This window comes from Astyanax mexicanus, chromosome 20 (genome assembly GCF_023375975.1).
Source record: "Astyanax mexicanus isolate ESR-SI-001 chromosome 20, AstMex3_surface, whole genome shotgun sequence".
NCBI lineage: Eukaryota > Metazoa > Chordata > Actinopteri > Characiformes > Acestrorhamphidae > Astyanax > Astyanax mexicanus.
The window spans coordinates 29,842,617-29,870,527 of NC_064427.1; the positions used below are offsets into that span (position 1 = coordinate 29,842,617).

Consider the following 27,911-nt stretch of genomic DNA (forward strand, 5'->3'; position numbering starts at 1 on the left):
CCAAGAAGTATTTGATCCCTTGCTGATTTTCTTCGTTGGCCCACTAATAAAGACATGATCATTCTATACTTTTAATGGTAGATGTATTCTTACATGGAGAGACAGAATATTAAAAAGAAAATCCAGAAAATAAATCTAAGGAATATATATTAATTGATTTGTATTTCATGTGAAAATAAGTATTTGATCCCTTAGTATTCATTAGCAGTTCTGGCTTTTACAGACCAGTTAGACACTCCCAATCAACTTGTTACCTGACCTGAAGCCACCTGTTCTCACTAATCACTTGTGTGAAAAACACCTGTCCACAGAATCAGACAGATCACACAGATTTCAAGTCTCCAACATGGGTAAAACCAAAGAGCTGTCACAGGACCTCAGAGTCAGAATTGTTGACCTTCACAAAGCTGGAATGGGCTACAAAAAGATTAGTAAGGTGTTGGATGTGAAAGTAACAACTATTGGTGCAATTATCAGAAAGTTTAAAGAGTATAACATGACAATCAACAGACCTCGGCCCGGTGCTCCAAAGAAGATTTCGCCTCGTGGGGTGGCAATGATGCTGAGAACGGTCAGAAATCGTCCTGCAACCACTCGGCAGGAGTTAGCAAATGACCTGAAGGCAGCTGGGACCACAGTTTGCAAGGAAACAATTGGCACCACTTTGCGCAACAATGGATTCACATATTGCAGTGCCCGAAAGGTACCCCTGCTGAAGAGAGCACATGTGGAGGCGCGCCTCAAGTATGCCAATGATCATTTGAAAGATGAACCAAGTTATTGGGAGAAGGTTTTGTGGTCAGACGAGACCAAAATTGAACTTTTTGGCCTCAACTCCACCCGCCATGTGTGGAGGAAGAAAAATGCTGCCTATGACCCCAAGAACACTGTGCCCACCATCAAGCATGGAGGTGGAAGCATAATGTTTTGGGGGTGTTTCTCTGCCAAGGGTACAGGGCTACTTCACCGCATCACTGGGAAGATGGATGGAGCCATGTACCGCACAATCCTGAGGGACAACCTCCTCCCCTCTGCCAGGGATTTGAAAATGGGCCGTGGTTGGGTCTTCCAACATGATAACGACCCTAAACATACAGCAAAGGCAACAAAGGATTGGCTCAAGAAAAATCACATTAAGGTCATAGAGTGGCCCAGCCAGTCGCCAGACCTCAATCCGATCGAAAATCTATGGAGGGAGCTGAAGGTCAGAGTTGCCAAGCGACAGCCCACCAACCTTCATGATTTAGAGAGGATCTGCAAAGAAGAGTGGGCCAAAATTCCCCCTGGTGTGTGTGCTAAACTTGTGGTTAACTACAACAAACGTCTCACCGCTGTGCTTGCAAACAAAGGCTTTGCCACTAAGTATTGAGTGTGTTTGGCAAGAGGGATCAAATACTTATTTTCCTCATTGAAATACAAATTAATTAAAATATATTCTTTAAAATTATATTCTGGATTTTTGTCTTGATATTCTGTCTCTCCATGTTAGAATATATCTACCATTAAAAGTGCAGAAGGATAGTGTCTTTATTAGTGGGCAAACAAAGAAAATCAGCAAGGGATCAAATACTTCTTGGACTCACTGTAGATAGATAGATAGATAGATAGATAGATAGATAGATAGATAGATAGATAGATAGATAGATAGATAGATAGATAGATAGATAGATAGATAGATAGATAGATAGATCAATTATTCTAACAGTGCCCTCTACTGGAGACATAATATACTGGTGCTGCCATATAATACTTTTTCTCAGTCACTTTGATGCATTTCTCATTTCAGAATTAATATTTGCACAACAGTGTGGGCATTTCTCAAAACAAACAGCATCACATAATGGATGAGCAGTTAATGCACTTCACTCAAAATCTTTTTGCTTCATTCCAGTTCCATTATGTAACATTCCAGAATATACAACTTTTATGTACTTTTATAAATTACATTCATTATTATTCTGGACAAGAGACAGTTATGTATATATATTGGATGCTTATTTTTAAAATCACAGCAATTGTGCACAGATCACTTACTGTAATGTATAATGCAATAAAAGTTGCAATGAAAGAGCAATACAACAAAAAAAGCCTGCAATGGGCCTGCATGGACATCAGGTGATTTGAAGGCCTTGGGCAGAACTGGAGCTCCTGTGTTGTGGGGCCTAGCACGTTTGTGGTGGATTTCCCCTCTGCTCTATCAGCATTGTTTCTCTTAGTGGCACAGGACCATTCACAAAAATCACCCAGCACTGGGTGATGGGCTTAGTGAGAAAGGCTTGATAGTGACACGATAGATAGATAGATAGATAGATAGATAGATAGATAGATAGATAGATAGATAGATAGATAGATAGATAGATAGATAGATAGATAGATAGATTTTTTTTATAATTTAATATAATGTATTGCCAGGCAGGTGTGAGCATCTGTAGCGCCAATTAACAAAAGCTCCACTCTCACAGCGGCCTGCTGCCAGCGGGGAGTGGCTAAACACACACACGCACGCACGCACGCACACACACGCACACACACACACACGCACACACACAGTCTGCACCGTTACAGAGAGAGAATGGATGTCTGTGGGAGCTGCTGCTGGATTTTGGGTCTGCTGGGTCTGTGCTCGGTTATCGGGCAGAGTTCAGGAATCACCCGAACTTTCTACATCGCCGCCCGGGAGGAGGAGTGGGATTACTGCCCGGGGGGAGTGAACCGGGTCAGCGGCAGCCCTGCAGCATCGGACCAGTGAGTTCCACCCCCAACCCCTTTAACACTCCAAATACTGAGAATAACATACTGCAGTTCAGCAAAAATACCTCAGAAAAATTAAACACAGACATGACAAGAGTTTTACCACTCAGTTCTGTTCTTATAAAGTCCTGTAGACAATTTACAGTCAGGCAATTCCTTTAAATTACATAAACATAGTCTAGTAATTATAAAATTGAATGTCATATAAAGGAATAAAATCGTTACATTTGTAAGATTTTCATACTAATAAGATTTTTTTTTACATTATATCACATTATAACAAAATATTGTCTAGTAGTACAGACATACTTTATTATTATTGCCTATTTTTTATGCCTAAAAATATCTAAAAAAAATAAATAAATAAATAAATAGGCATACTAATAAACCATCCATACACTGGAAGTCAGCCTGTGTGAGTGTGAAAATTTAACCTTGCTAAATAAAAAAGAAAAAAAGAACTGAAGACAGAACTCTTCAAATAGTTACTTTCGTAACAAACTTACAACTTCTAACCTCATTTCCTTCTTACCCTCCTTTCCTCTTCTATTCCCCTGTTCCCATTTGGCCTCCTTTAGACCTTGTCTAAAAACTAAAAATGTTTATTTATTTTTTTACGTTAAACATCTACACCCTCTATTGCTAAATGTACATCATTATTTTAAGTCGCTGTGCATAAAATGTAATGTAATGTCTGCCAAATGTAATGTAATGTAAATATGCATTCTGAGCGTTCTTGGCAGTATTTGTGGGTTTTGTGTTGTTTATATTGATATCAAAATTATATTGTATCGACCGACATTACAGCAGCAGTCACTACGATTCTTTTTTAACATTAAAAGCAGTGATATTTCTATTTTAAAAAATAACAAAATTGTATGAATAAAAAACATTAACAGCACTGTATACTAAAAACCACATAATTTTACACAGCCATTTATTTACATTAAACTGCATTAACAGGACTTTTTTTACATGCTCTGTGCAATTTCACATTCTTACCAGAGAGGTCGCTAGCACCCAAAATCCCCAAAACCTACAGACTGTTGCTTTAAGAAATTTATTTTAGTCATATTATGAATATTATTTATTAGTCATATTAACAACCATGTAGCAACAGTCTTGCCATTGCCTGGAAGTGGAATCCACTTTAGCTGTTCAACCATTCTGTGCTTCCTTCAGGAAATTTACTTTTTAAGTTGCTATTGTTGTGTCATCCACTGCAGGATGGGTTTCTTGTTTGAGTCTTGGTTCCTGCCAAGGTTTCTTAATTTAGCTCTTTTTGCTTTGAGCTTGGGCCCACACAGCTTTCTATACAGTTGCGTATTGTAAAGTCATTCCAGGTAAGGATTTTTATATTTCATCTTCCTAACAAGCATAAATTGATAGAAACTTTGTATTTTGTCTTGTCTTGTAGGCGTGCATCCCTGTTCCTGCAGCAAGGGCCCCATCGGATTGGCCACATATATAAAAAAGCTGTGTTCAGGCAGTACACAGATGGGTCCTACACCCAGGAAGTCCCTAAACCTGTCTGGCTGGGCTATCTGGGGCCTGTGCTCAGGGCTGAGGTTGGAGACGTTATGGAGATCCATATGAAGAACTTTGCATTCAGAAGCTATTCCATGCACCCTCATGGTGTCTTCTATGAGAAGAACTCAGAGGGTAAATATCCACATAATCCTCTTTGCTCATGATGTGTTAAAGACCTACAGCATGGTCTGTGTTTTGTCAAAACAGTATTTGACTTACTTTAAGTCACACAGTGTACCGACAACTATTATCTAAAAAGACTAGACAGAAATGAATGAAGTAAAGCACTCATTCAGTAGATGCTGACTCTCCTTAATCATAATGAGTATCCCAGTATTTGGCACAGTGTTTTGAGATGAATAGGTAAGTTTAGAAATGAATAGCTAGTGTTCCTTGCCTTGCCTAATTACCAGTGTAGCACTGGGCTTGTAATAGAATAACATAATAGAGACACATTATTGATCCTGAAGAAAAAATATAGTAGGTAAATTCAACACAACTGGCAATAATAAGCTATAATAATGTTGTGTTGATTGTAAAAGAGGCCATCAAATGTAACAATCACAGCCAGGTGAACCTGCGTTATGAAGCCTAGAATAGTGGGTTAGTATAAAATATTGTTGTATTTTACCCTCTAATATTACATGTAATTTTTAGAAATTATGTTGGTACATCTACAAACAAATGTCCCGCTTTGAATCCTACACACATATGGACAAGATTATTGGAATACCTGCTCATTCTTATTCAATGGACTTTGTTCTTGAAACCTTTGTAATATCATGAGTAAACTGTGAATAAATTATGAGTAAAGCGGACCTTACCAGAAATTTTCCACAACATTGCATGAACACCAGATGCATTAGTATAATTTTTTTGTATGCTAGTGAATACAAACCGGGCGCAAATCATCTATCTACGCCTATGAATTACAAATTACCACCATATCAGAAAAAAACCTTGGACTGAGAAATCACATTAAACGGCCTCAGTATCTCTAAAAAACTCCTTTGCATCTTCTTCCAGACCACAGATCCACTGCTCCACAGCTCTATGATGGGGGGCTTTATAACCCAAATAGTCATGGTTCCAGTAGGTTTATTTACAGGTATTGGCTCCAGAGAGTCCATTTTAGTGGCATTATGTATCTACAGGGACAAGACAAGCTGTGTATTCAGTGGGTCTCATTCTTGAAACCTTCATAATTTAATGAGCAAACTGTGAATAATTTACAAGTAAAACAAACAGAAAATTTCTACCGGTTTCACAACACTATTGAACACCAGTTGCATTAGTAGAATGTGTGTATGTTAGTGAACACAAGCTTGCAAACTAGTCACACATCATGTTTCTTGACAATGTGCATACAATTACCATAATCCACAACCAGAGGCATTGTCTGGGTGTGTAAAGATCCAGGGCTAAGCACAGTTAATTATAGGTTTTAAAAAGGTGTAATTATTAGGTGTTATAAATATGTAGTGTTCACCTCTTTATTTTATGCATTTACAAACGAGCAAAGGGATTCAGGATTTCAGCATTGTTGGTTGTAGGGAACATGATGGGAAACACTGCTTTAAACAGAAAATGAAGGGGACAAATTTTAAAAATATCCATTTACTATGAACACGGTCCAGAAAAGTTTCCCCAGTCATTCTAATCTGTAATAAACAATATACAGCTCTAGAAAAAATTAAGAGACCACTTCAATTTCTGAATCAGTTTTTTTCTGATTTTGTTATTTCTATGTATATGTTTGAGTAAAATGAACATTGTTGTTTTATTCTATAAACTACGGACATTTTTCTCAAATTCCAAATAAAAACATTGCCATTTAGAGCATTTATTTGCAGAAAATGACTGAGCAATGGCTGAAATAACAAAAAAGATGCAGAGCTTTCAGACCTCAAATAATACAAAGAAATCAAGTTTATATTCATAAAGTTTTAAGGGTTCAGAAATCAATATTTGGTGAAATAATCCTGGTTTTTAATCACAGTTACATGCATCTTGGCATTTTCTCCTCCACCAGTCTTAGACACTGCTTTTGGATAATTTTATGCCACTACTGGTGAAAAAATTCAAGCAGTTCAGCTTGGTTTATTGGCTTGTGATCATCTTATGTAACAAAGCCATTTATTCCAGTTTTCTAGCATCTGAATTAGTGACTTAGCCATAAACATTCTGTACATGGTTTGGGGCTCGTTAAAATAGTTAAAATACAGGCTATAGTCCTGGAAGGCCAGATGCTAAAAAAAAAAAGCTAAAAAAAAAGATACTATGATTAAATGAAGTTTATAACCCTGAGTAACAGATAGTAGTGTAAATGTATCTACTGTCTAGGCCACTAGTTTTTAGAGCATTGATGTAAGGATTTTATTGTATTTTGCGACCCAAATAAATGGACATATAGTGTATATACAACTTAAGACAAATTTTAGTTGCTTGTTAAATAGCTGAATCAGGTGTGTTTTGGAAAGAAGACAAAGCAGAATTACGGGTACTTCAGGAACGGGGGGGTTGAAAATCCGTGCCAGGGCTACGAGGCTTGTGATGCCTAATTTTCCACTTGATTCTCTAGAAATTTGATGCCCTAGTTTTTTTGTTTTCCTTTGTTACCTTTTAATCTAAAAGGATCAAGACCAGACAGTTTTAGCCAGTTTCTTTTTATCTTTTATTGTGTCTTTGTCAGTGGTGTTGTCTGGATTGGTCTGATACTTAATATGGAGGAAGTCCTCTGACTGTAAGTAGAGGTGTTGTTGGTGCTAATGTGAGAACCGTTGGCATTGGCAGAGGGACATTTTAAGGATGCTTGACATTGTTAGCAGTAAAGTAAACCACCAGATAAGGTTGATGAAAGGGGTTTTAATTACTGTAGAAATAAAAAGTGTTTAACCAATAACTGTGCACCACGGTCATTTCCGTGAGAACTAGATCCTTTGTTTATTTAACAAAGCAGGAAGATCTCTAGTCTTAAAAGCCTTAGGAAAAACCTAAAACCAACTATTAGTTCATGTGCAATCTTGCCAATATGTTTTGGGCAATAGTAATGAAGCATCCGGTCATTCACTGTTTCTTCCAAAAGTAAGTGTACTGATAATGACACTGTATCACATATGGAGTAATATATGGTGCTAGTGTAGACTGTATGTTCTGTGTTGTAGGTGCTTTGTATCCAGATAAAACCTCTGGAGCACTGAAGCTGGATGATGGTGTTCCACCGAATGGTACACACACCTATAAATGGACGGTGAAACCAGAATACGCCCCCACTGAGGGGGATTCCAACTGCCTGACTTGGGCTTATCACTCACACGTACTTGCCTCTAAAGACATCTCCTCTGGACTCATCGGAGCCCTGCTGACCTGCAAGAAAGGTGTGAATGTATCCATCTCTGATAAACTAATATAAGTAATAGTAATAATAGGGTTCAAAAGAAACCACTCTAAAGAGAGCTTCACTTTAAACCTTCCAGTGTATGAACTAAAAAATGGAAAATGGAAAATCTTATGGCTCAAAACAGAATTATAAGCCCTATTCGGATGGGATTAGGTTCTCAGGGGGACGTCTTAAGAGATTGTATTTTTGTCCTGAATTATCCTATTTGTTAAATTATCAAAAAAGGTTTTGGGGTCAAGTAATGTTCTTCTGTGGTATAGCCCCAATTAATTATTTTGCCACTTTAATTTGAACCCTTTAACATCCTTACTAAAAACTAAATACACTGTAATATTTTATGTTTGTTTGTTTGGGGCAATAAAATAAACAATAGTGTTTTTATTTACTTTCAAAGTTTGAAATATTAATCTGTATAAAACATCTAAGACGACTTTTCGTGGTAAAATCAGAACACAATTTTTACACAATTCCAAATAACAAAACCTTGTAAATAATAAAATGATGTGAAATAATGTATAATGTGCTAATTTCCAAAGGTTCCCTCAGGTTGAGTTCAGTTCAACAGCTTTTTAAATAACATATGAGCCCTTTTTCAGTGAATAACTATTTTTTTCCTTTGGGAGAAATAAGTTATTTCTTATTCTCTTTTGGACAACTTTTGTATCTTTTTTAACCATATTGATTTTATTGGTCCTTCTCTGTTCTTAATTACCAAAAGTATATCCTTTTTCCTCTCTGAATTCCATGATTTTCTCTTTCTCTTAGGAAGCCTAAAGTCTGTTTCTGGAGCAGGGAATAACTACTCTCAAGTACAAAGAACAGATGTGGATCAGGACTTCCTCCTAATGTTTAGTGTGGTGGATGAGAATCTCAGCTGGTACTTAGAGGAGAACATCCACACTTTCTGCTCTGACCCTGCTGGCGTGGACGCAGAGGATCCAGACTTCCAGCATTCTAACAAAATGAATGGTAGGTGTTTACTGGTTATTTGAATCCAAGTACAGAATATTGTGGTTATTAACCACACATACAGTACATTACAACACTATTATGTAAACCATGAGTGTGTGGTAATGCTTTATTTTATCATATACTGTGCAGATGCTTACGTGCCAAAAGTCATGGGATAGCAGTAACTGAATTGATGATGAAGTTTTACCTCAGGAAATGGCTTGGGAAGACCCACATTTGTATAGGTTGTGTGGTAATACACAAGTCCGAACAAGGTTAAACAGTGGGTGCTAGATGGATGGACGGCTCATTCCATTCCTACCTAGTGGGCCTAGTTGTACATGCAAAGAGTTACACAATACTCTGGCAGAAGTATCACATTTACATTTAATGCAGGAGACCCCACATGCATATCCCGCAGGTCACCGCAGCATTCTTTGGACTCCATGGGACACAAAGGTAGTTCCTGTCCCCTTACTTTTGGATGTATTACACACGTGGCTTGTTTTTTAATACGCTTTAAAGTGTGTTTGTGGACACCTGCTTATCCAATGTATAATATTATTAGTATTAAAAAGGAAAATCCCTTCTGCTACTCTGCCCTTACTGTCCTTACTGCTTTTAGAAGGCCTTCCACTATGAGGAGGTCCCTTGCTGTGAGGATTGGGTTGCGTTCAGGGACAATAGGAATAGAAACACAAGTGAGGCCACTGTATTCTAGGGTTTGCAGTTCGGCTGCTCCACAGCCCAATACAAGGGGACTTGGCTTTGGGAGTGGTGACCTTATGCACAAGAGCAACTGGTCTAGAGCGCCACATTCAGTTGGCCTTGCTTTTTTGTAGAGAAAGTACAATAAAAGCTCTGTTTGCATTTGAACACCTGTGCCAGCAGTAGGTGCAGCGTAAAGTGGGGGTTTATACGATACTTCTGCGTCCATGTGTCTGTGTTTGGGCTGGGCAATAGAATGATTTTTTAAAAATATAGAAGATGAGACAATGGGCACTATTTTAGCAATCTATAGGTGAACCTTGCAGTTTGAAATATGCATAAGGCATGTACTAATTCTCTTAATTAATCATGGGTTAGGGTCCGAGTGGATCCAGCGGACTAAGGTGCTGCCATTATGATTAGGAGATCGCTGGTTCGAATCCTGTTTATGTAGCTTGCCATCAGCTAGCGGAGCCCTGAGAGAGCACAATTGGCCCTGCTCTCTCTGGGTGGGTAGATGGCACTCTCTCCTCATATCACTCCAAAGAGTGATGTTGCTCATGACGAGGCATCTGTGAGCTTATATATCAGAACCAAGTTGCTGCGCCAGGTGTGCTCTGACTTTGGTAGATTGCTATTCTAACAGCATAGCTCTTCTGCGCTTCTCAGCAGAGGAAACTGGCAGCGCACCTGTGTGGCCAAGATAGCAATGAACATTTGACGGATGACTGTTTTCAGAGTTCTAATCAGTCAGTGGTGCACCTGTGTTTTTTGCCGCCAAGATAGCAATACACCAGAAATTTACCTGAACACAACCCACTTTCAGATTACCATGCACATACAGTAGTAGTTACCTTTGTGAAGACGTACGCATCAGGCTGTGGTGTAGGGTACACATAGGCTTTATGCCCATTTCAGTAGTAAGAATAGTGTCAACAGGCTGTTGGACATTTAGTATAGTATGATTGCACTTTCTTTCATCTTGTCTTATCAGCGATCAATGGATATGTATATGGAACCCTCCCTGGAATTAAGTTGTGCCAGAACAGAACCGTGGCTTGGCATCTCGTGGGCATGGGAAACGAGGTGGACGTCCACTCAGCATTTTTCCACGGCCACACGCTGCTCATGCACGGTCACCGCGTCGACACCGTCAGCCTGTTTCCTGCCACTTTTCTCACTACAGAAATGACCCCCTATACCGCAGGAACATGGCTTCTCAACTGCCAGGTCAACACCCATATACAAGGTAGGCCCTTGAGAAATGAGAGATTTTTTGTATGGATGTATAGATACTGAATATGTGGATAAAATAATGTATTACACTGTAATAAAGTATATCATACTATATACCAATGTTGTAATGGTTAAAAGATTAAATACTATATGAACACTGTTATAAAATCTGAGTTAATCATCACATTGATGGTTTGTATGTAGTAATACGGTAATGGTGTGCAGATGGCATGCAGGCACTGTTTCGTGTTTCACCCTGTGGACTGCAGGGAGACTCCATGGCGTCTCTGAACGGAACAGTGAGGGAGTATTTCATAGCTGCTGAGACGGTTAAGTGGAAGTATGCCCCAACAGGAACGGACACTCTGACCAATGTTTCACTGACTGATAGACAAAGGTATGTAACCAGACTGCAACACAGTGACTACCAGTTAAGATTAACCTAAATTTCCTGTGGGATCAATATGTTCTATCTATCCACCCACCCTGTAATCATATATAGCACCTTTAAAGCATTTGCTACAGATAGCTTATAAATGGAAAAGTAGCTGCTAATGAGACACAAAACAAGGCCAAGCTTAGGATTTAAATTGTCAGCCTGACAAACATGAGTAAGTGAGTGAGAGAGGTATATTTTTATATGTAGACAGTTTTCCACACAAATGCTTTGCTAAACAACAATTAGCATGTTTTTCAAACGATAAGGCACACCTAAAATTATTTTATTTTCCCAGAAATCGACAGTGCGCCATATAATTCGGTGCACCTTGTGTAAGAATTCTACCAGTCAGGTTGTATGGAGCACTAAAGCCATTTTGCAGAAGTACAGTGTTATTAGCATTAGCCGCTAGTTCGGAGGTACGTATATCAGACTGAAGCCTGAGTGTTTACTATGGAGTCAAAAAAGGGTCATAAAGATTTTGAGTTTGTAAAACAGAAGTCACAAATGTACTGAAACTTGTAAATGCGTTTAAACAACTGCATGCACGAAAATCCAAATCCACAAATTAACTGGAATGTGCAAGCTTGAAACAGAAAGTAATATTAATAATAATTCAAATGTACGAATGTGAAAAAATGTTTTAACTATATATAAATATATATATTTTTTATTTGTAAATCCAATCTGTTGAATGTGTGAATCAGTACTGCTCAAATGGCTTAAGCTGGGTCAGACCAAAAATCACATGGAATTTGTGAGGTTGTAAATGTGACAGTAGGTGTTTTTCACTGTGGAGCTAAAAATCCTCTCATTCATCTTCTCTGCTGTGTGTGCGAAGCTCTAGCTGCAGTTGCGAATTTTGACCCTGTTTTGACGCCTGATTGATGAACCAATAGGAAAGCTTTATCCGGACCAATCAGATTACGTGGTTTGTTTAACCAATCAGAACAATGGGTGGGTCTCTGCAGCTCAGAGTACTGGGCGTGTGGAAAGGTGGTCGTCTATTGGTCTATTGGAGCTGACGTTCCGCGTGGCCGCCATTTTGGAGTCGGCCACCATGCGCCCCCAGTGGATTAATTTACACTGAGGAAGGAGTTTAATAAACCGATAATATTCATAACTCTACCAATTTTTACCCGATTTACACACGGTTTGTTTTGTTACAAACAGCAGAGATGTAGTAATGATACAGGACGCTGTCACAGATTACAAATATGTGCTTTCATGCTGAAATACTTTACATTATGCTCTTTATCAAAGACAGACATATTGTATAGCATATTAATTAGTACATAAATTAATTAATTTATTAATATATATAAATATATATATATATGTGTGTGTGTGTGTGAGTGTGTGCATCTATGTACATACATATAAAATTAATTCATATTATTAGAACATAATATAAAGTATTTCAGCATGAAAGCACGTATTTGTAATGTGTAAATCGGGTAAAAAATTGGTAGAGTTATGAATATTATTGTTTTATTAAACTCCTTCCTCAGTGTAAATTGATCCACTGGGGGGCGCATGGTGGCCGACTCCAAAATGGCAGCCACACTTTCGACATGCCCACACCTTTCGACACGCCCAGTACTCCGACCTGCAGAGACCCACCCATTGTTCTGATTGGTTAAACAAACCCCGTAATCTGATTGGTCCGGATAAAGCTTTCCTATTGGTCAATCAATCAGGCGTCAAAACAGGGTCAAAATTTGCAACTGCAGCTAGAGCTTCGCACACACAGCAGAGAAGATGAATGAGAGGATTTTTAGCTCCACAGTGAAAAACACCTACTGTCACATTTACAACCTCACAAATTCCATGTGATTTTTGGTCTGACCCAGCTTAAGCCATTTGAGCAGTACTGATTCACACATTCAAGAGATTGGATTTACAAATTAAAAAATATATATTTATATATAATTAAAACATTTTTTCACATTCGTACATTTGAATTATTATTAATATTACTTTCTGTTTCAAGTTTGCACATTCCAGTTAATTTGTGGATTTGGATTTTCGTGCATGCAGTTGTTTAAACGCAGTTACAAGTTTCAGTACATTTGTGACTTCTGTTTTACAAACTCAAAATCTTTATGACCCTTTTTTGACTCCATAGTTTACCATGTTAAAACAAGCTACATGGGACGAACTGCTAGCACTGAGTGCCTGGAACGCTGTCAGGCCAGCAATTACTAGTGCTAAGTGCTGCTAATCACGGCTAGCGCTGCTGCTAATCGCACTGCTGCTAATCGCGCTAAAATACTGTAAATCTAAGCCTACTGTAAGTAAATGGAAGCGCTTTACTCACCTAGCTTATAGTCCATAAAATACAGTATATATCTATCAATAAATGTAGGTTATTGTCTCTTTCAATGCTGCACAATGTGTTCTTGTTTGCAGCCCCTCAGAGGTATTTTTCGGGACGGGTGGTGGTCGTCTCGGTGGGGAGTATATGAAGGTGGTATTCAGAGCTTACAGCGATCACACATTCACCAATCCAGTGCCAAACACCGGAAGAGACACACACCTCGGCATTCTGGGTAACGAAATCCATATAGACTACATAAACGTAACGTATGTTAGATTAGCAACCTTTCAGCATATAAATATATCCATATGCATATAAATTAAAACATTAGGGCGAGGGTTGAGCAGTTGCCAAAATTAAAGAACGGACATCCATGTTCTCCAGGATGCTGTTGTGTGAGAGCTAATGACGTGTATTCCCATTCAAAGCAGGAAATGTTTTTCAATTCAATAAGATGTTATAGTTTTTTTAAAATATACTATTTAGAACATGACAAGACAGATTGCGACATGATATTTGTATTAAACGCATCCTGTTGATGAAGACCATGAGCACCACTTTCCTTTTTGCTTCTGTTCTTCCTTAGGTCCTGTACTTCGTGCTGAGGTCGGGGATATTCTGCTGGTCACTTTTCTAAACAATGCTGACAGGAGTTATAGCATCCAGCCCCACGGCCTCCAGTACATGAAAGAATTTGAGGGAGCCCAGTATGAGAACGGTAAGAGGTCACTAGGTTTAAGAGTGAACTTGCTAAAAAAAAGACCCCATGGTGACATGTGTCAGAAACCCTTTAAAAATATTTGGAAAGTTTCTTTACAACACTTTGTCATTTTAAGTCACAAAGTCAGTTTGAGAATCTGTGTTTATTCATTTAACTTATTTATTTACAAAATAATACAAAGCGCTGGGTTAGTGCTGGAGATTATACTACCTCTTTTGAACGTGTATCTTTGGCTTCTACAGCTCTGTTCCAACTAATTTAACATTTCAAATGCTCTAAAAATGTTACATGTTCCATATAACAAGTTATGACATGGTATAACAAGTTATAAAATAGTTGTTCTGTCATTTACTGTATGGTAGATCAGGAATTTAACCTTTAAAACATTTACAGTTATATTGCCACAATAAATAAAAAAAACACATGAATGAGCTGCTCACTGAATTGATCTGATTCAGTTTTTAATTTGATATAAGTATTCAGAAATGGTCTGGGGATAAATGAGGATAATGCAAGTGAACAGCATGCATTACAGTAACAGTAGTAGCCTTGGCTTAGTAAAGCTGATATGAATTCTTACTTTAATTAAAGGAATACTGCATTTTTTCAATCTACTTTGTTGCATCTGTTACTTACATGTAGTTACAATAAAAAAAATGTTCTCTATTTATTTATCCCAAGTTCCAATACAAATATTGTAATTTAGAACATTAATTTATTTGCAGGAGAAATGGCAAAAAAGAAGAAAACAAGTTCATATTTATAAAGTTTTAAGAGTTCAGAAATCAATATTTGGTAGAATAACCCTGTTTTTTAATCACAGTTTTCATGCTTTTTTGCATATTCTCCTCCACCAGTCATATACACTGCTTTTGTTCTGCAGTTCAGCTTGGTTTGATGGCTTGTGATCATTTATCTTCCTCTTGATTATTAGCTTTAGTATTAGTTATAAAGAGGTAAAAGCCCCACATAATTAATCTGTGAAGCGGTGGAACTGTGTTCTCTGGAATTAATCCAATAATTTCAGGATGAGCTAGGAAGTTGGCAATGACATTCTTACCTACCTAAAGCTCTTGTTGCTGAAGGCAATCATCAGTGCCTGTATACTCACTGCAAAAAATCCATTGGCAAAAACGAGAAAAAATATATGCAAATTAAGACAAATATATGTATATTAAGCAAAAAAAATCTGCCAATGGGGTAAGCAAAATATTCTTAGTAAGATTTCTTATAAAAAGCAATGGCAAAGTCTTAAAATGAGTGAAGTAACATCTAAATCAAGCAAAAAAAGTTGTTTTTGGACACAAGAATCAGAATAACTTGATTGCTGCTTGATTGTGCTTATTTTGAGTTCAAATTACTTAAAATAAGGTACAAATTCTAAGTAAGAATGATTAAGATAATTATCCCTAAAATAAGCAAAATAATCTAACACTTACAATGCTTAGTAAGACAAAAAGTCTTATCAGAGAAAAAAAAATAAGATTTATTGTCTTAAATTTAGAAAATTTCACTTGCTAAGATTTAGTTTTTTACAGTGCTCTTACTCTTATTTCTTTTCGGTTTGTCTGTGCATTCATGCGAATGGCTTACTTCTATCTTTGCAAAAATATAGCTGTATGAATATATCAATCAATGAGCAATTGCCCATATAGTTTTTTTTTAAATGTGATGCAGTTTGGGTAAGTTTAAATCTAAAAAGATTTATTATATTTGTGTCTCAGGCACAGAGAAGAACGGCTCTCACGTGCAGCCAGGAAAATCCTTCACCTACAGGTGGCAGGTGATGGAGGGGCCGTCTGAGAGTGACCCGCCCTGTATCTCCTACCTGTACTTCTCCTCCAGTGACTCTATCAGAGATACTAACTCTGGCCTCATCGGCCCCCTGCTGGTGTGTAAAAGAGGAGCTCTGAGCCCCAACAACACCCAGGTATGTAAATATCCAAGTGTTTATTTATTTATTTACTTATTTTTGTGTAATTGTTTAGATGTGGAGAGAGATGTAATGTATTTGATTACTGACTGGTGCTAGAAAATAATCCTTTAATTATTTCCTCATATCCTAAGAGAGATGTGGACCACGAGTTTTTCCTGCTTTTCTCTATATTGGATGAAAACCTGAGCTGGTATCTGGAGAAGAACATACAGACATATGGAACGAATGAGTCCAACCAAGAGGATGAAGCCTTTATGGAGAGCAATAAGATGCATGGTAATGTGCTTGTTTTCTAACTCATCTCACAATCATCTTATAAATTAATGCACTAAGCACAAGTTTTAATTGCAACGGAAAGATATGGGGCCCGATTTTTTGTGATCTTTAGGTGAGCTGTCAATCACGCACTGTCCAGCCTGATTTAGTGTGTGTCAGTGTATCTTTGCTATCGTACTGAGAGAAAAAAAGTATGCCTTGTGCAGCTTGAAACAGGTGAGCTCTGATTTTGGCAGATTGCTTTTTCCTTTTTTTCCCCTTCATTTCGTCAGACCACCACACTTATCGTCATTAATAAATTCACAAGCAACTTTGCTATTTTAATGACACAGTTGCAAGATGTGAAAATAGACGTACAGACTGTTGGTGGGGTGTAAGATAGCATTGAGCATCATCGCGACCTTGCGCAGGGTGTAATATAGGGCCCATAGATGTTAAGTTTCTTTTGGGTTAGACCAAAGACTGTAAAAAAGATGGACGTCGTGTCGCCGTTCCCATTCATTCAATGAAAATAAAGCCAAAATCTTCCGCCATGTTGCCGATCCTGATACCTGATTCTGCGCAGTAGAGACCAGAGCAGGGAGAAAGACTGTGGAGAGACAGCCTACTCATTTAAATAACCCCGCCCCTGAGGGCTGCCTTGAGGTCACAGACTGCAGAGCGGAGCTGTTATTGGTCCCGCCCATAACCAGCCCTTTTACAACCACACCTTTTTAAATAGAGCTGAATAACATTTTAAAAAAAAACTCTGTGGGGATATAAAAATTTGACAATATAAGCAGAGGCTACACTAGATGCTGCATTTAAATAAAGGAGGTAGAATTACAGTATATTAGAAAAAATGTGATTGAAAGTTGTCTGTTTTTCCATTAAAACCTATGGGGATGGGTGGGGTTACACAGCTTTCTGAAACCAAACAGCAGGGGGCGCCCGACCTGTAGTGGCGTCACTTTTCAGAGACGACGATCTGTCCAGCTATACACAGTCTATTGGTTAGACAGTGGACTTGTTTATATGTACTTAAAAATCAGATTTTGTCATTACTTAATGCTGCCCTTTCTAAATCATTATAGTTATATTGTTGCAAAGATGGAGGTAAGCTAAATGAGTCTCTGTCCTATTCGATTACATTTGCATGCATGCACAGATTGGGGAATCCAAAAGATATAAAAGTAAGTGTATACATGCACTGAGAAATCTGATTACTGAGATCAACTCAAATTCTCACTGTCATATTTCTTATTCAGATTATGCTGTTTACATTACCTCTTGAAAAATCAAATAACTGCAGAAATCTAATTATGATCATAGGTTTTTTCAAGATATATTTTTTAATTTTGATGTAGAGTTATATATTTTTATAATCCAATGATGCTTTATTTTATTTAATTATTTTTAATATATAATAAATATTTTTATGCTGAAATAATTTTAATTTGGCCTATGTGTGTATGTGTGGTGCAGCGGTGAATGGCTACGTGTACGGGAACCTACCGGGGCTGGAGATGTGTGAGGGTGACCGGATCAGATGGCACCTGCTGGGGCTCGGCACAGAGGTCGACGTGCATGCAGTTCACTTCCAGGGCAACACCTTCAACAGAGAGGGCACCACACGGGACACACTCACCCTGTTCCCACACACCTCTCTGAGTGTGTTCATGCAGCCAGACACAACCGGTCAGTCTTAATGAGATTATTTTAGCAGTTTTAGCTAAAACAGAGATTAAAACAAAGATTCAAATGTATTAATTGGGCAAAAATTAAAACCATAACAAATAAACAATGCATATAGAATATAATCTACAACTAAAATTTTTTTTTTTAAAGTTTTTTCTTTAGAACTTTTTAAGTGTTTCATATTTACTGAATGCAGTAAATACCCCAGTGATCAATACAAATCAGTGATTTGGTATTATTATTTTAAGAAGCTTAAAGTTTGTATAATTAACAGTGTTAAAGATATGTTATTTTTAGAGTGGCTGTTTGGCACAATGAATTATGCATTGTAATGCTTTAGACCATTTCAATGAGAGAAAACAATAGCAAAGCTACTGCGCATGTCTGTTCCTTTATAAATAAATAAATGAATAAATATATAAATGTTGAAATAAATAAATATATAAATAAATAAATACATGTATAAATAATTGTATAGGTAAATAAATCAATAAATAGATGTAGAAATGTTAAAATACATGAATGAATAAATAAATAAATGTTGAAATAAATAAATGAATAAATTAATTAATGTTGAAATAAATAAATGCACATATAAAGGAATAAATAAATGTATGAATGAGAAATTTAATTATTAATGTATTTATTTACCTATACAATTATTTATACATGTATTTATTTATTTACATATTTATTCATTTATATGTGCATTTATTAATATATTTATTTCAACCCTTTATTTATTCATTCATTTATTTATTTATATATTTATTTATTTCTACACTTACATGTGCATTTATTTATTTATACTTATATATTTCATTTTTGGTCCTCCATAGTTTACTTGTTTAAAGAACAATTTGAAAAAGCTCGTAATGACCTGATTTTCAATGTTTGTGACTCTCAGATTAGGTGAAGTTTGCAGTCATGTTGCAGCAGTTCTTGTGGCTGTGGGAGAGTGTGTTAGGGAAGGTTTCAATTAAATTACATCCACTGTTTTGAACACTGTTTACCGCAAACGGAAGTGTCCTAGGAACAGCTACGTCACTTCCTACGCTCATGAATGTTCATCTGAAACGGTCTATATCGTTTTGGTATATTTGTAACAAACCTGAACTGGTAAATTTGAATGTGCAGGGCAGTTTGAGGTGAGCTGTCGGGTGAGTGAACACTACACAGGAGGGATGAGGCTGCAGTACAGTGTGAGGAGCTGTAAGGAGAGCGTGTCTGCTCCAGCCGCTGTTCCTACAGTGCACTATTTCATCGCTGCAGAGGAACAGGAGTGGGATTACTCACCTCAGCGCACCTGGGAGCTTCAGAACTTCAACACCACTGAACAGGACAGGTTAGCAGAGCAGAGATTAACTGGACAGACAATATAGCTGTATAGCCACTAAACCCTAAACCATATTTTTTCTACATTGTAAAAAAAACTCATAAAAAAAATTAAACAGACTAGGAGGGAACACATGTAGTCATTAGGGGTGTGACGAGATCTCTTAAAGCGGACGATATTTCTCGTCAGGCTTAAACCTGTCTCGCGGGTAGGGCTGTCCCTAACGATTATTTTTTAAACGATTATTCTAACGATTATTTTTTCGATTAGTCGACTAATCTATTTATTGAGAAACATATTTAAATAATTATTATTTTACGTTTTAAAGCAAACGATAAATTACTATATTTATATATAATAACAACAACAACAACACAAGCCTACTAAACCAAACCCCACACTTATAATCACTTACATGTACAACACGTTGTTTAGATCTATAACGCTAAAAATGGATAAGCTCCCATACACCACAACCGTGTGTTGCACTGTTTTCTGTGACCGCTAGATTTTGTGACCACTGGCAAGTAGTTCTCAGCAGACCGTGAGCACTGGCCGATTCGAAACGTGTTCGTTTCTAATGTTTACCCCGACTGGCCAAAACGGTTAAGTTTAGGGCTGAGAGTAAGGTGTAGGTATAGAATGCTTCCGTTTTGCCAATGAACGCTCATAACCGTGAGCACTGGTCACAAAATTCCGACGGTGACAGAAAACGGTGTAACACCGCAGCGCCGACGGCGCTAGCTAAAATAACTTAAGGCAGCTAGCTTAGCTAAACACCTGAACTTATGAATAATGCTACTGTTTCTGGAAACTGCGAAATGCCATGCACAAATATAAACCAAAAATTTATAATTTCTGCCTGTGGCAGGTTTAAAACCTTTGGTAGACAGTCTTAAGTCTTTTTAAAGACACCCGCGGAGACCCTGATGTAAACGGTAACTTACTGTGTGACCCTGTGGACATAGTGCTCCTGGATGTTTGCGCTTCAAGTGCTCCTTTTGCACATATGGCAGAGGACCACATTGTTGCCCTTTTGCGTGAAATGCTCCCAAACTTTAAATGCCCGCTGGCGTTTTTTTGTAGCTGGAGATTGCTCTCCGGAGTCCATGCTCTCTAGAGCTTAGATTCTCTGGTCCGAACCCGACATGACCCGAGGCCCGACCGGAAATCCGACCCGGGCTCCAGAAAATAGTCCGAGATTATATTTTTATTTTAAAAAAAAACCAAAATAACGAAAACTGAAAGTGAAACTAAACTAATTTATTTATAAGCGCTGTTTTCACTACCGCAGTTCTACAGAGGGGGTGTTGTGCCGATTCTGTCCGCGAAGCGGGAGTCAGATTCAGCAGAGAGTCGGATTCGGCACAAGCGCGGCGGCACCTCGCGGTCCGCGGTGTCAGTTGTAAGCGCTCGCGCTAGCCGCAAAATACGACAGAAAACACTGAGGGAGCTGCAGAATTATGAATGGGACTAGAATATGAGCACGAGGAGATCAAAGAGAACCTTCACCTGTGAGTAGCTCTCACCAGAACAAGCAAATCTCTCTCTCTCTGTGTCTCTCTCTCTCGCACGTGAACTCCTCCGCGTTTGACCTGCAGCACTGTGTTTAGCTGTTCTTAAAAATCATTTTAATTAAATAATAGTTCTATGCCTCTATGTTACAGTGTAATTTAACATAATTCTGATCATATTTCGCTCATTCAAACAGCCCGAAAATAGCCAGTCGGAATTTTTGGGACCGATCTAACCTCTAATGCTCTCCCCAGGCGCCGCCATGTTTACGACGCGCCGACGCACGTTATGCAAATCGATGTATTTTCGTAATCGATGACGTCGATTATGTCGACGCGTCGCCCCAGCCCTACTCGCGGGGCAAAAAAAACAGTTAAGTGTGGACTTTTTAAGAGGGATCTGGCAACCCAGTAGCGACGTCGATAGAGTATGATGGCTGAGCAGTGAGAGCAGCTCTCAGCAGAAGAGGAAAATTCGGGCATTTGTATAGAAGCTGCTTCTGCTACTTTTAAGTTGTACTTATGGCTGCATTTTGGCTCCAGTGGAAACAATAAACGGTAACAGAGTGACCAACAAGACACAAACCATATGTAAATACTGTAAGTAAATCCTACACGTGACATAGGCAGTTGTACTAACCCCTTAGCTCTGTACTGTATTAAAAAAATGTTCTGTCTCTGTTTGCACTTCAAGCATAGTCTTAATATGACTGGTTATGGTTATGCATAGTTACATTACAAGAGATTTAGGAGAAAAAAACACAAACCCTAGGCTTAATATGACTGGTTGTGGTTTGCACTTATTGTTTGCACTATATAAGACCTAGAAAAGTTTTATTTTTCTTTTTTATTCTTATTTCTATTTCTTATAGAATCAATGTGTGAGATAAACCAGTCTGTTAAGTTTGCTTTACATGATTTTGTCAAATAAAACTAAAACATTTTTGACGTTTTCTTTAAAATTTTATTTTTAAATCTCCTCTCGTCTCGTTCTCGTGAACCCAATATCGTGTCTCGTCTCGTCTCGTGATATTAATGTCTCGTCACACCCCTAGTAGTCATCATGTAGTAACTCAAAAGTGTTAAACAAACCAAAATACTCTGTGAAGCATTTAGGTTACTCTTATCCGGTTTGCTGTTAACTTGTGGTTTCTGAGGCTGGTAACTCTGATGAACTTATCCTGTGCAACAAAAGTAACTCTTGCTTTTCCTTTCCTGGGATGGTCCTGATGAGAGCCAGTTTCATCATAATGTTTTTTTTTTATGTTTTTTTTTTTTTTTACAACTGCATTTGAGGATACTTTTAATGTTCTTGAATTCTTTTTGGATTTACATATATGGAAACTTAGTGACAAAAACAGCACACCTTAAAATCACTGTTCGTCTGATGTCTAAATAACTATTCAGGCTTAAAATTTTAATAGTCAGACTTGATGTAGTGTTGCTTTGTGTTTACAGTATATTACTGAATTATTTTATTTTAAAGAACAAATATTTGTTTGTCATTATTGAAGTATCTTCCTTGTGTTTGTAAAGGATGCTCTCTGTTTCTCAGTCCAGGAAGTATATTTGTGGGGACGGGTGATAACAGACTCGGCTCCAAATATAAGAAAGTGATTTACAGGGAGTACACTGATTCCACCTTCCAGACCAGGAAACAGCGAGAGCCTGCAGAGAAATATCTGGAAATATTGGGTAATGTCTTTTTTTTTTCATATATTCTTTACACATAGTGTCTCCCATTCTCCTTTATTATATATATTATCTGTACTTGCTGTAAAATTGAGAAGGAGAGTAACGTAATTTCAATTCTCTGTATGTCCTGTACATATGCAGTATTGACAATAAAACTACTTGACTTGACTTGACTTGACTATATTTAGATCTATACAGTTTATATAATATTTTATATTTAAATGTAATCTATTAAATGTATGTAAATGTGTTTGTGTTTTTAAGGGCCAATAATCAGGGCAGAAGTTGGGGATGTTCTGGAGATAACATTTATGAATAAAGCGAGTCGGCCATACTCTATACAGCCTCATGGAGTAAAAACCTCTCCCCTACATTCACAGCCTGTCCCACCTGGTAAGAAACTTACACTAATCAGCTGACCTAAAAATGAACATTTTGTTGTTTCATACTATAAAGTAATAAAGTACTCAATAAAATACTCAGTAAAGTATTTATCCATCCAGCCATTCATCCATCAACTACAGATAACATTTCTCCCAAATTCTAAATAAAAATATTACAACATTTCGAACGTTTATTTAGCAGAAAATGAGAAATGGCTAAAATAACAAAAAAGATGCAGAGCTTTCAGAGCTCAAATAATGCAAAGAAAACAAGTTCATACTCATAAAGTTATAGAAGTTTAGAAATCAATATTTGGTGCAATAACCTGGGTTTTTAATCACAGTTTTAATGCATCTTGGCGTGTTCTCCTCCAACAGTCTTTCACACTGCTTTTGGATAACTTTATGCCACTCCTGGTGCAAAAAATTAAGCAGTTCAGCTTGGTTTGATGGCTTGTGATCATTCAAAGTAACTTATAATTTTTAAGTGGTCTCTTATTCTCTTATTTTTTTCCAAAGCCCAAAGGTCAGTGCAGTGTTTTTTATTTTCCGTAGCACATGGCAAAAGTCATAGGACACTAGTCCCATACTAGTCCCATGTCCCTTGACATTTAGCACGTGTGGAGTGTGTTGAGTGGCCTAGACAATGATGGCCCAATCCAGCATACAAACTCATACATTAACAGTTTATTACATAATTTATTAAAAATATATATCCTTCAATCACAGGGAACATCACCAGGCACCAGTGGATCGTTCCAGAGAGGTCTGGCCCGGGCATCTCTGACCCAAACTGCATCTCGTTTGCATATTACTCTTCTGTAGACTTCATTAAGGTGATCTCTCAACACCAATTGATTTCTTGCAGTCTCTCTCTTAAAGGTTTGGCTAGAAAATGGCAAACCGTGCTTCTGCTGCTATTGTGCCACATTAAATGTGTATATTGTGTTACAGGACACAATTAGTGGGCTAATTGGGCCACTAGTGATCTGCAGGAAAGGAACACTGGGTCCAGACAGACAGAGGCTGGATGTGGATCGGGAGTTCGCTCTCCTCTTCTTTATCTTTGATGAGAATAAGTCGTGGTATCTGGAAGAAAATATTAAAACCTACTACACAGGCGCAAAACCTTTAATTAGAGACGGAGACTTTCAGGAGAGCAACAAAATGCACGGTGAGATTCTACAGCTTGGATTTATTACGGCTTTTAAAGTTTACAGGAGTAGTTCAACCAAAAACACAAAATTCACAATTTCTCTATTACATATTATGTAGTAAAAGAGAATGGAAGCTTATAGCACCAGTTTAGCATTGTGCCAACTGCCTACACAACTGCACTAACCTTAGTTATAGACTTGCTTTTATGATTTTTGACCCTGTGACACACTGTTTTACTTTCAACGTGGAAAAAAAAAAATTCTAGTGACTTCATGTTCAAAGACTTTTGCATTTGTCTGCTCACACTGACAAGCAAGACACCACCAGTCACAATCATTACCACACACTGTGCTGCAGACTTGTAAGAAGCCTGATAAGAAAGTCAATTTGAAGCTTTCGAGGCAAGGGTGTAATGCTTTAAATGTGTGTAGTGCATTATTATGCCATCTCTTTAGCTTGAAACAAACTTCGAACAACACGCATGTCTTGATGGATTAAATATGTACATTGTATTTTTGGCTGGACTGTTGCTTTCTGAGTAATTGCATTTCTGTCATTTTCAAGTAGGATTTAGTCCATCCTCAGTCCAGCTTATACCATTATGGAGAGAAGGTAGTCTTGGCAGAAGCAGCATGCTATCACTGTCCTGGCATGACGTTCCCTGTAGTGTCTAATATATTCATTCTACAAACAGGATGGTGTGGTAGGTTGTTGGATATAGTTGTTTTCTACATTTAACAGTAGTTCATAAATGAACAAAAAAGATGAAGAAAACAATTTACACAAAAAAAATTATTTACATTAACCTGCATTAAAAGTACTCTTTACATGATCTGTGCAATTATACATTCTTACCAAAGAGGTTTATAAATCCCTGAATGCCCAAAACAAAGATTTAGTAGATATTTGAAGTATATCTCCACCTTATTCTGCACTTCAAAAAGTAGATGGCCATGTTTGATTATGTTTAAGTGAATTTCCAGTCCAGCAGCAGACCAGTAATACAGATTAAAATCCCAGTGATAACAAACATACAGAATCAGTAGTATGGAGACTATTGTTCACAGTAGTTTTACCATAAGGTTTGGTTGTTTTGGCGAGTCCACCCATCTTCGATTTGTACCTGTTTTTGTAATTGCACCTGTTTTCGTTTCACACCCGTTTTCATTTCGCACCCGTCTTCGTTTCACACCCGTTTTCATTTCGCACCCGTTTTCGTTTCACACCTGTTTTCATTTTCCACCCGTTTTTATATCACACCCGTTTTCGGTTCACACCTGTTTTCATTTTCCACCCGTTTTTTATTTCGCACCCGTTTTCGTTTCACAGCCGTTTTCATTTTACACCCGTTTTTGTTTCACACACGTTTCATTTTGCACACGTTTTCATTTTGCACCCGTTTTCGTTTTGCACCTGTTTTTGTGTCCCACCATTCTTGGCGACTTAGTTTTAGTTTTTGCACCTGTTCTAGGAAATCCACTTGTTTTCATTTTACCTTATTTTATTTTACCTCTATTTTTATTTACCATTTGGAGGTATTTCCTCCTTTCTTCTGATGCCTATGTGTGATTTGTGTGTGACAAGTATGTGATTTCAGTTCTATAAAAAGTATATAATTTATATATAACAACATAAATATAATTACTAATTATTTATATAGCCTATAAAAATATTTATGTTTTCATTTTCTGCTCCTTTAAGCAATCAATGGCAAGCTATATGGCAATCTTAATGGACTGGAGATGCAGAAAGGGGAGCGGGTGAACTGGTATCTGCTGGGGATGGGCAGTGAGGTGGATATGCACACTGTCCACCTGCATGGCCAGACCTTTATTTACAAGGTGAAATTGCAACACAACACTAATAAATTTTTTTCAATGAAATTGAACACACCTGTAGTACACCTCACTTAAACACATGTATTTTTTAAACCGGATTATTCTGTTTCAAAATAACTTTCACTAAAAATGTGCTTCTTTAGTTTCATTCTGGAGCTACAAGCTTAGAGTAGCTTTAACGGTTGTGTACTGACAAGAACCAAGTATGGATTTGAATTATTAGTTCATATGTAAAGATTGGTGTTAGACAGTGGTTAATTTTGTGTTGTATTTAAACACTGACCACTAGATAGCAGTGTTGTTCTCGGTCACAACCCTTTATTCTGTTTGCGTAAACAGTGAAAAAAAAAACAGATTTTATGTATTTTATGGTGTTTTTAAGATTTCTCTAATAAATAAAAAATCACATCATAATGCATCTTTTATTACAATACATGACATTATACAGTATCATACTTTGTGTATTCTGAACTAAATCATTTTGCAGCACTGCTGTCTAGTGGGTAGGGTTTAAACAAAACACAAACTATTAACTAAATAAAAAAACACAAAAGCAAACAAGTGTTAGAAGTGTGTAGACACTCAACTAGCAACAGAAACAGAAATGCAATTTACTTTTGTTTGCTAAAATGACAAATGTCCTAATGTAAAAAAAATGAACAGACAAATAAAAAATAATTTAAAATGACTTTTTTAACTTTTGTTACATTGACTTCCATTTAATCCAGTCCACCACAAACAAATGTAATAATTGGATATTCCATAAAAATATTTAGATACCCAAATCCGTAAAAAAAAAGATGTCTACTGTAAAAGAAAATGTGTAATATTACACAAATTGTACTGCCAGTTTTAATTCCTTCTTCAATTAATTTATATTTTCCTATAATTGAAAAGCATTCTTTATTCCAATTTAATATATAATTTAAGGAAAATATATATTTTTATTATTTACCATGTAGGATCACACTGTGAATCCAAGTTATACAGACTGTAAACATGTCCTCTTTGTTTTTTTTCTTCTCATATTTGGAGCAGACAGACCTGAGCCATCGAGCAGATGTGTTCGACCTGTTCCCGAGCTCGTTTCAGACGGTGGAGATGCTGGCAGACAGTGAGGGGACGTGGCTGTTACATTGTCACGTTGCAGACCACATCGAAGCAGGCATGGAGACCACCTATACCATCCAGCCGCGTGCAGGTGAGATGACTGCTCTACAACTGTCTAGCTCTCTCAAATAAAAGCAATTTATTTTTATTTTTTTTACAGAGATTACATACGTGTCTTATAACTATGAATGTGTGTTGTAGGTGGCATTAGTGTGGGTCAGCACCTGAGCAGCATCACGTGGATCCTGGCTTTTATATCCACTGTTGGACTACTATGATATGGGATGAAGAATGAAGCTTTAGAGTTCACTATTTTCTTTTTTTATTAGTAGCTGTGTTTTAATTGCATAAGATGTAAAATAATGCAGAGTACATTTAAATATTAATGTTGGGTATGTTTTATAGAGTTTTTAGATAGCATTTTATACTATGTTTTCAGTGCGAGTCTTTAGTCACGTGTTAAAGATCTGATTAATAGTTTTGCACTTGTTTCAAGTGTTTCAATGCAGTCTTTTTTCTAAGGATTTCCTTTAGGGTTAATTAAGTTCTTTAATGTATCTATCAAAACAGAATGGATAAATTTATTGGCATACCTTTTTATTCAGCGTTTTTTTTTTTAATCAAGAATATTAAAAAGAGTTCATCCTGATTTTGTTTGAATTAATGTTTCTATTGTATTTAAGGCTAAACATTGCACTAGATTTATGTGCATTGCTGTGAAGATTTGATTGCATTCAGTGATTGCATTGATTGCATTCAGCGTTGGTAAGGTGAGAATGTTGGATGTTTACCACTCCACCGCATCCTTAATTCCACAACTCATCCTAAAAGTGCTGGATGGAGAAACACCATCATTTCGAAGAACACAGTTCCACAGCTTAATTCTAAGGGTCTTTATACCCTATTCACCCTAATACCTATTCTATTGGCAA

General features: G+C 37.2%; 1 protein-coding gene across 1 annotated transcript; it reads left to right on the top strand.

Moving 5' to 3' along the window:
- The first annotated feature begins 2,530 nt into the window (after positions 1 to 2,530).
- On the top strand, positions 2,531 to 27,911 carry hephl1b (hephaestin-like 1b). The gene is made up of 19 exons (XM_022681318.2): positions 2,531 to 2,745; positions 4,169 to 4,413; positions 7,446 to 7,658; positions 8,447 to 8,650; positions 10,335 to 10,589; positions 10,802 to 10,973; positions 13,428 to 13,567; positions 13,922 to 14,053; positions 15,781 to 15,986; positions 16,124 to 16,268; positions 17,733 to 17,945; positions 19,083 to 19,290; positions 22,351 to 22,490; positions 22,755 to 22,883; positions 23,603 to 23,709; positions 23,828 to 24,047; positions 25,733 to 25,872; positions 26,908 to 27,070; positions 27,181 to 27,911. The coding sequence occupies exons 1-19, from the start codon at positions 2,573 to 2,575 to the stop codon at positions 27,255 to 27,257; spliced, it is 3,282 nt and encodes a 1,093-aa protein (XP_022537039.2). The 5' UTR covers positions 2,531 to 2,572; the 3' UTR covers positions 27,258 to 27,911.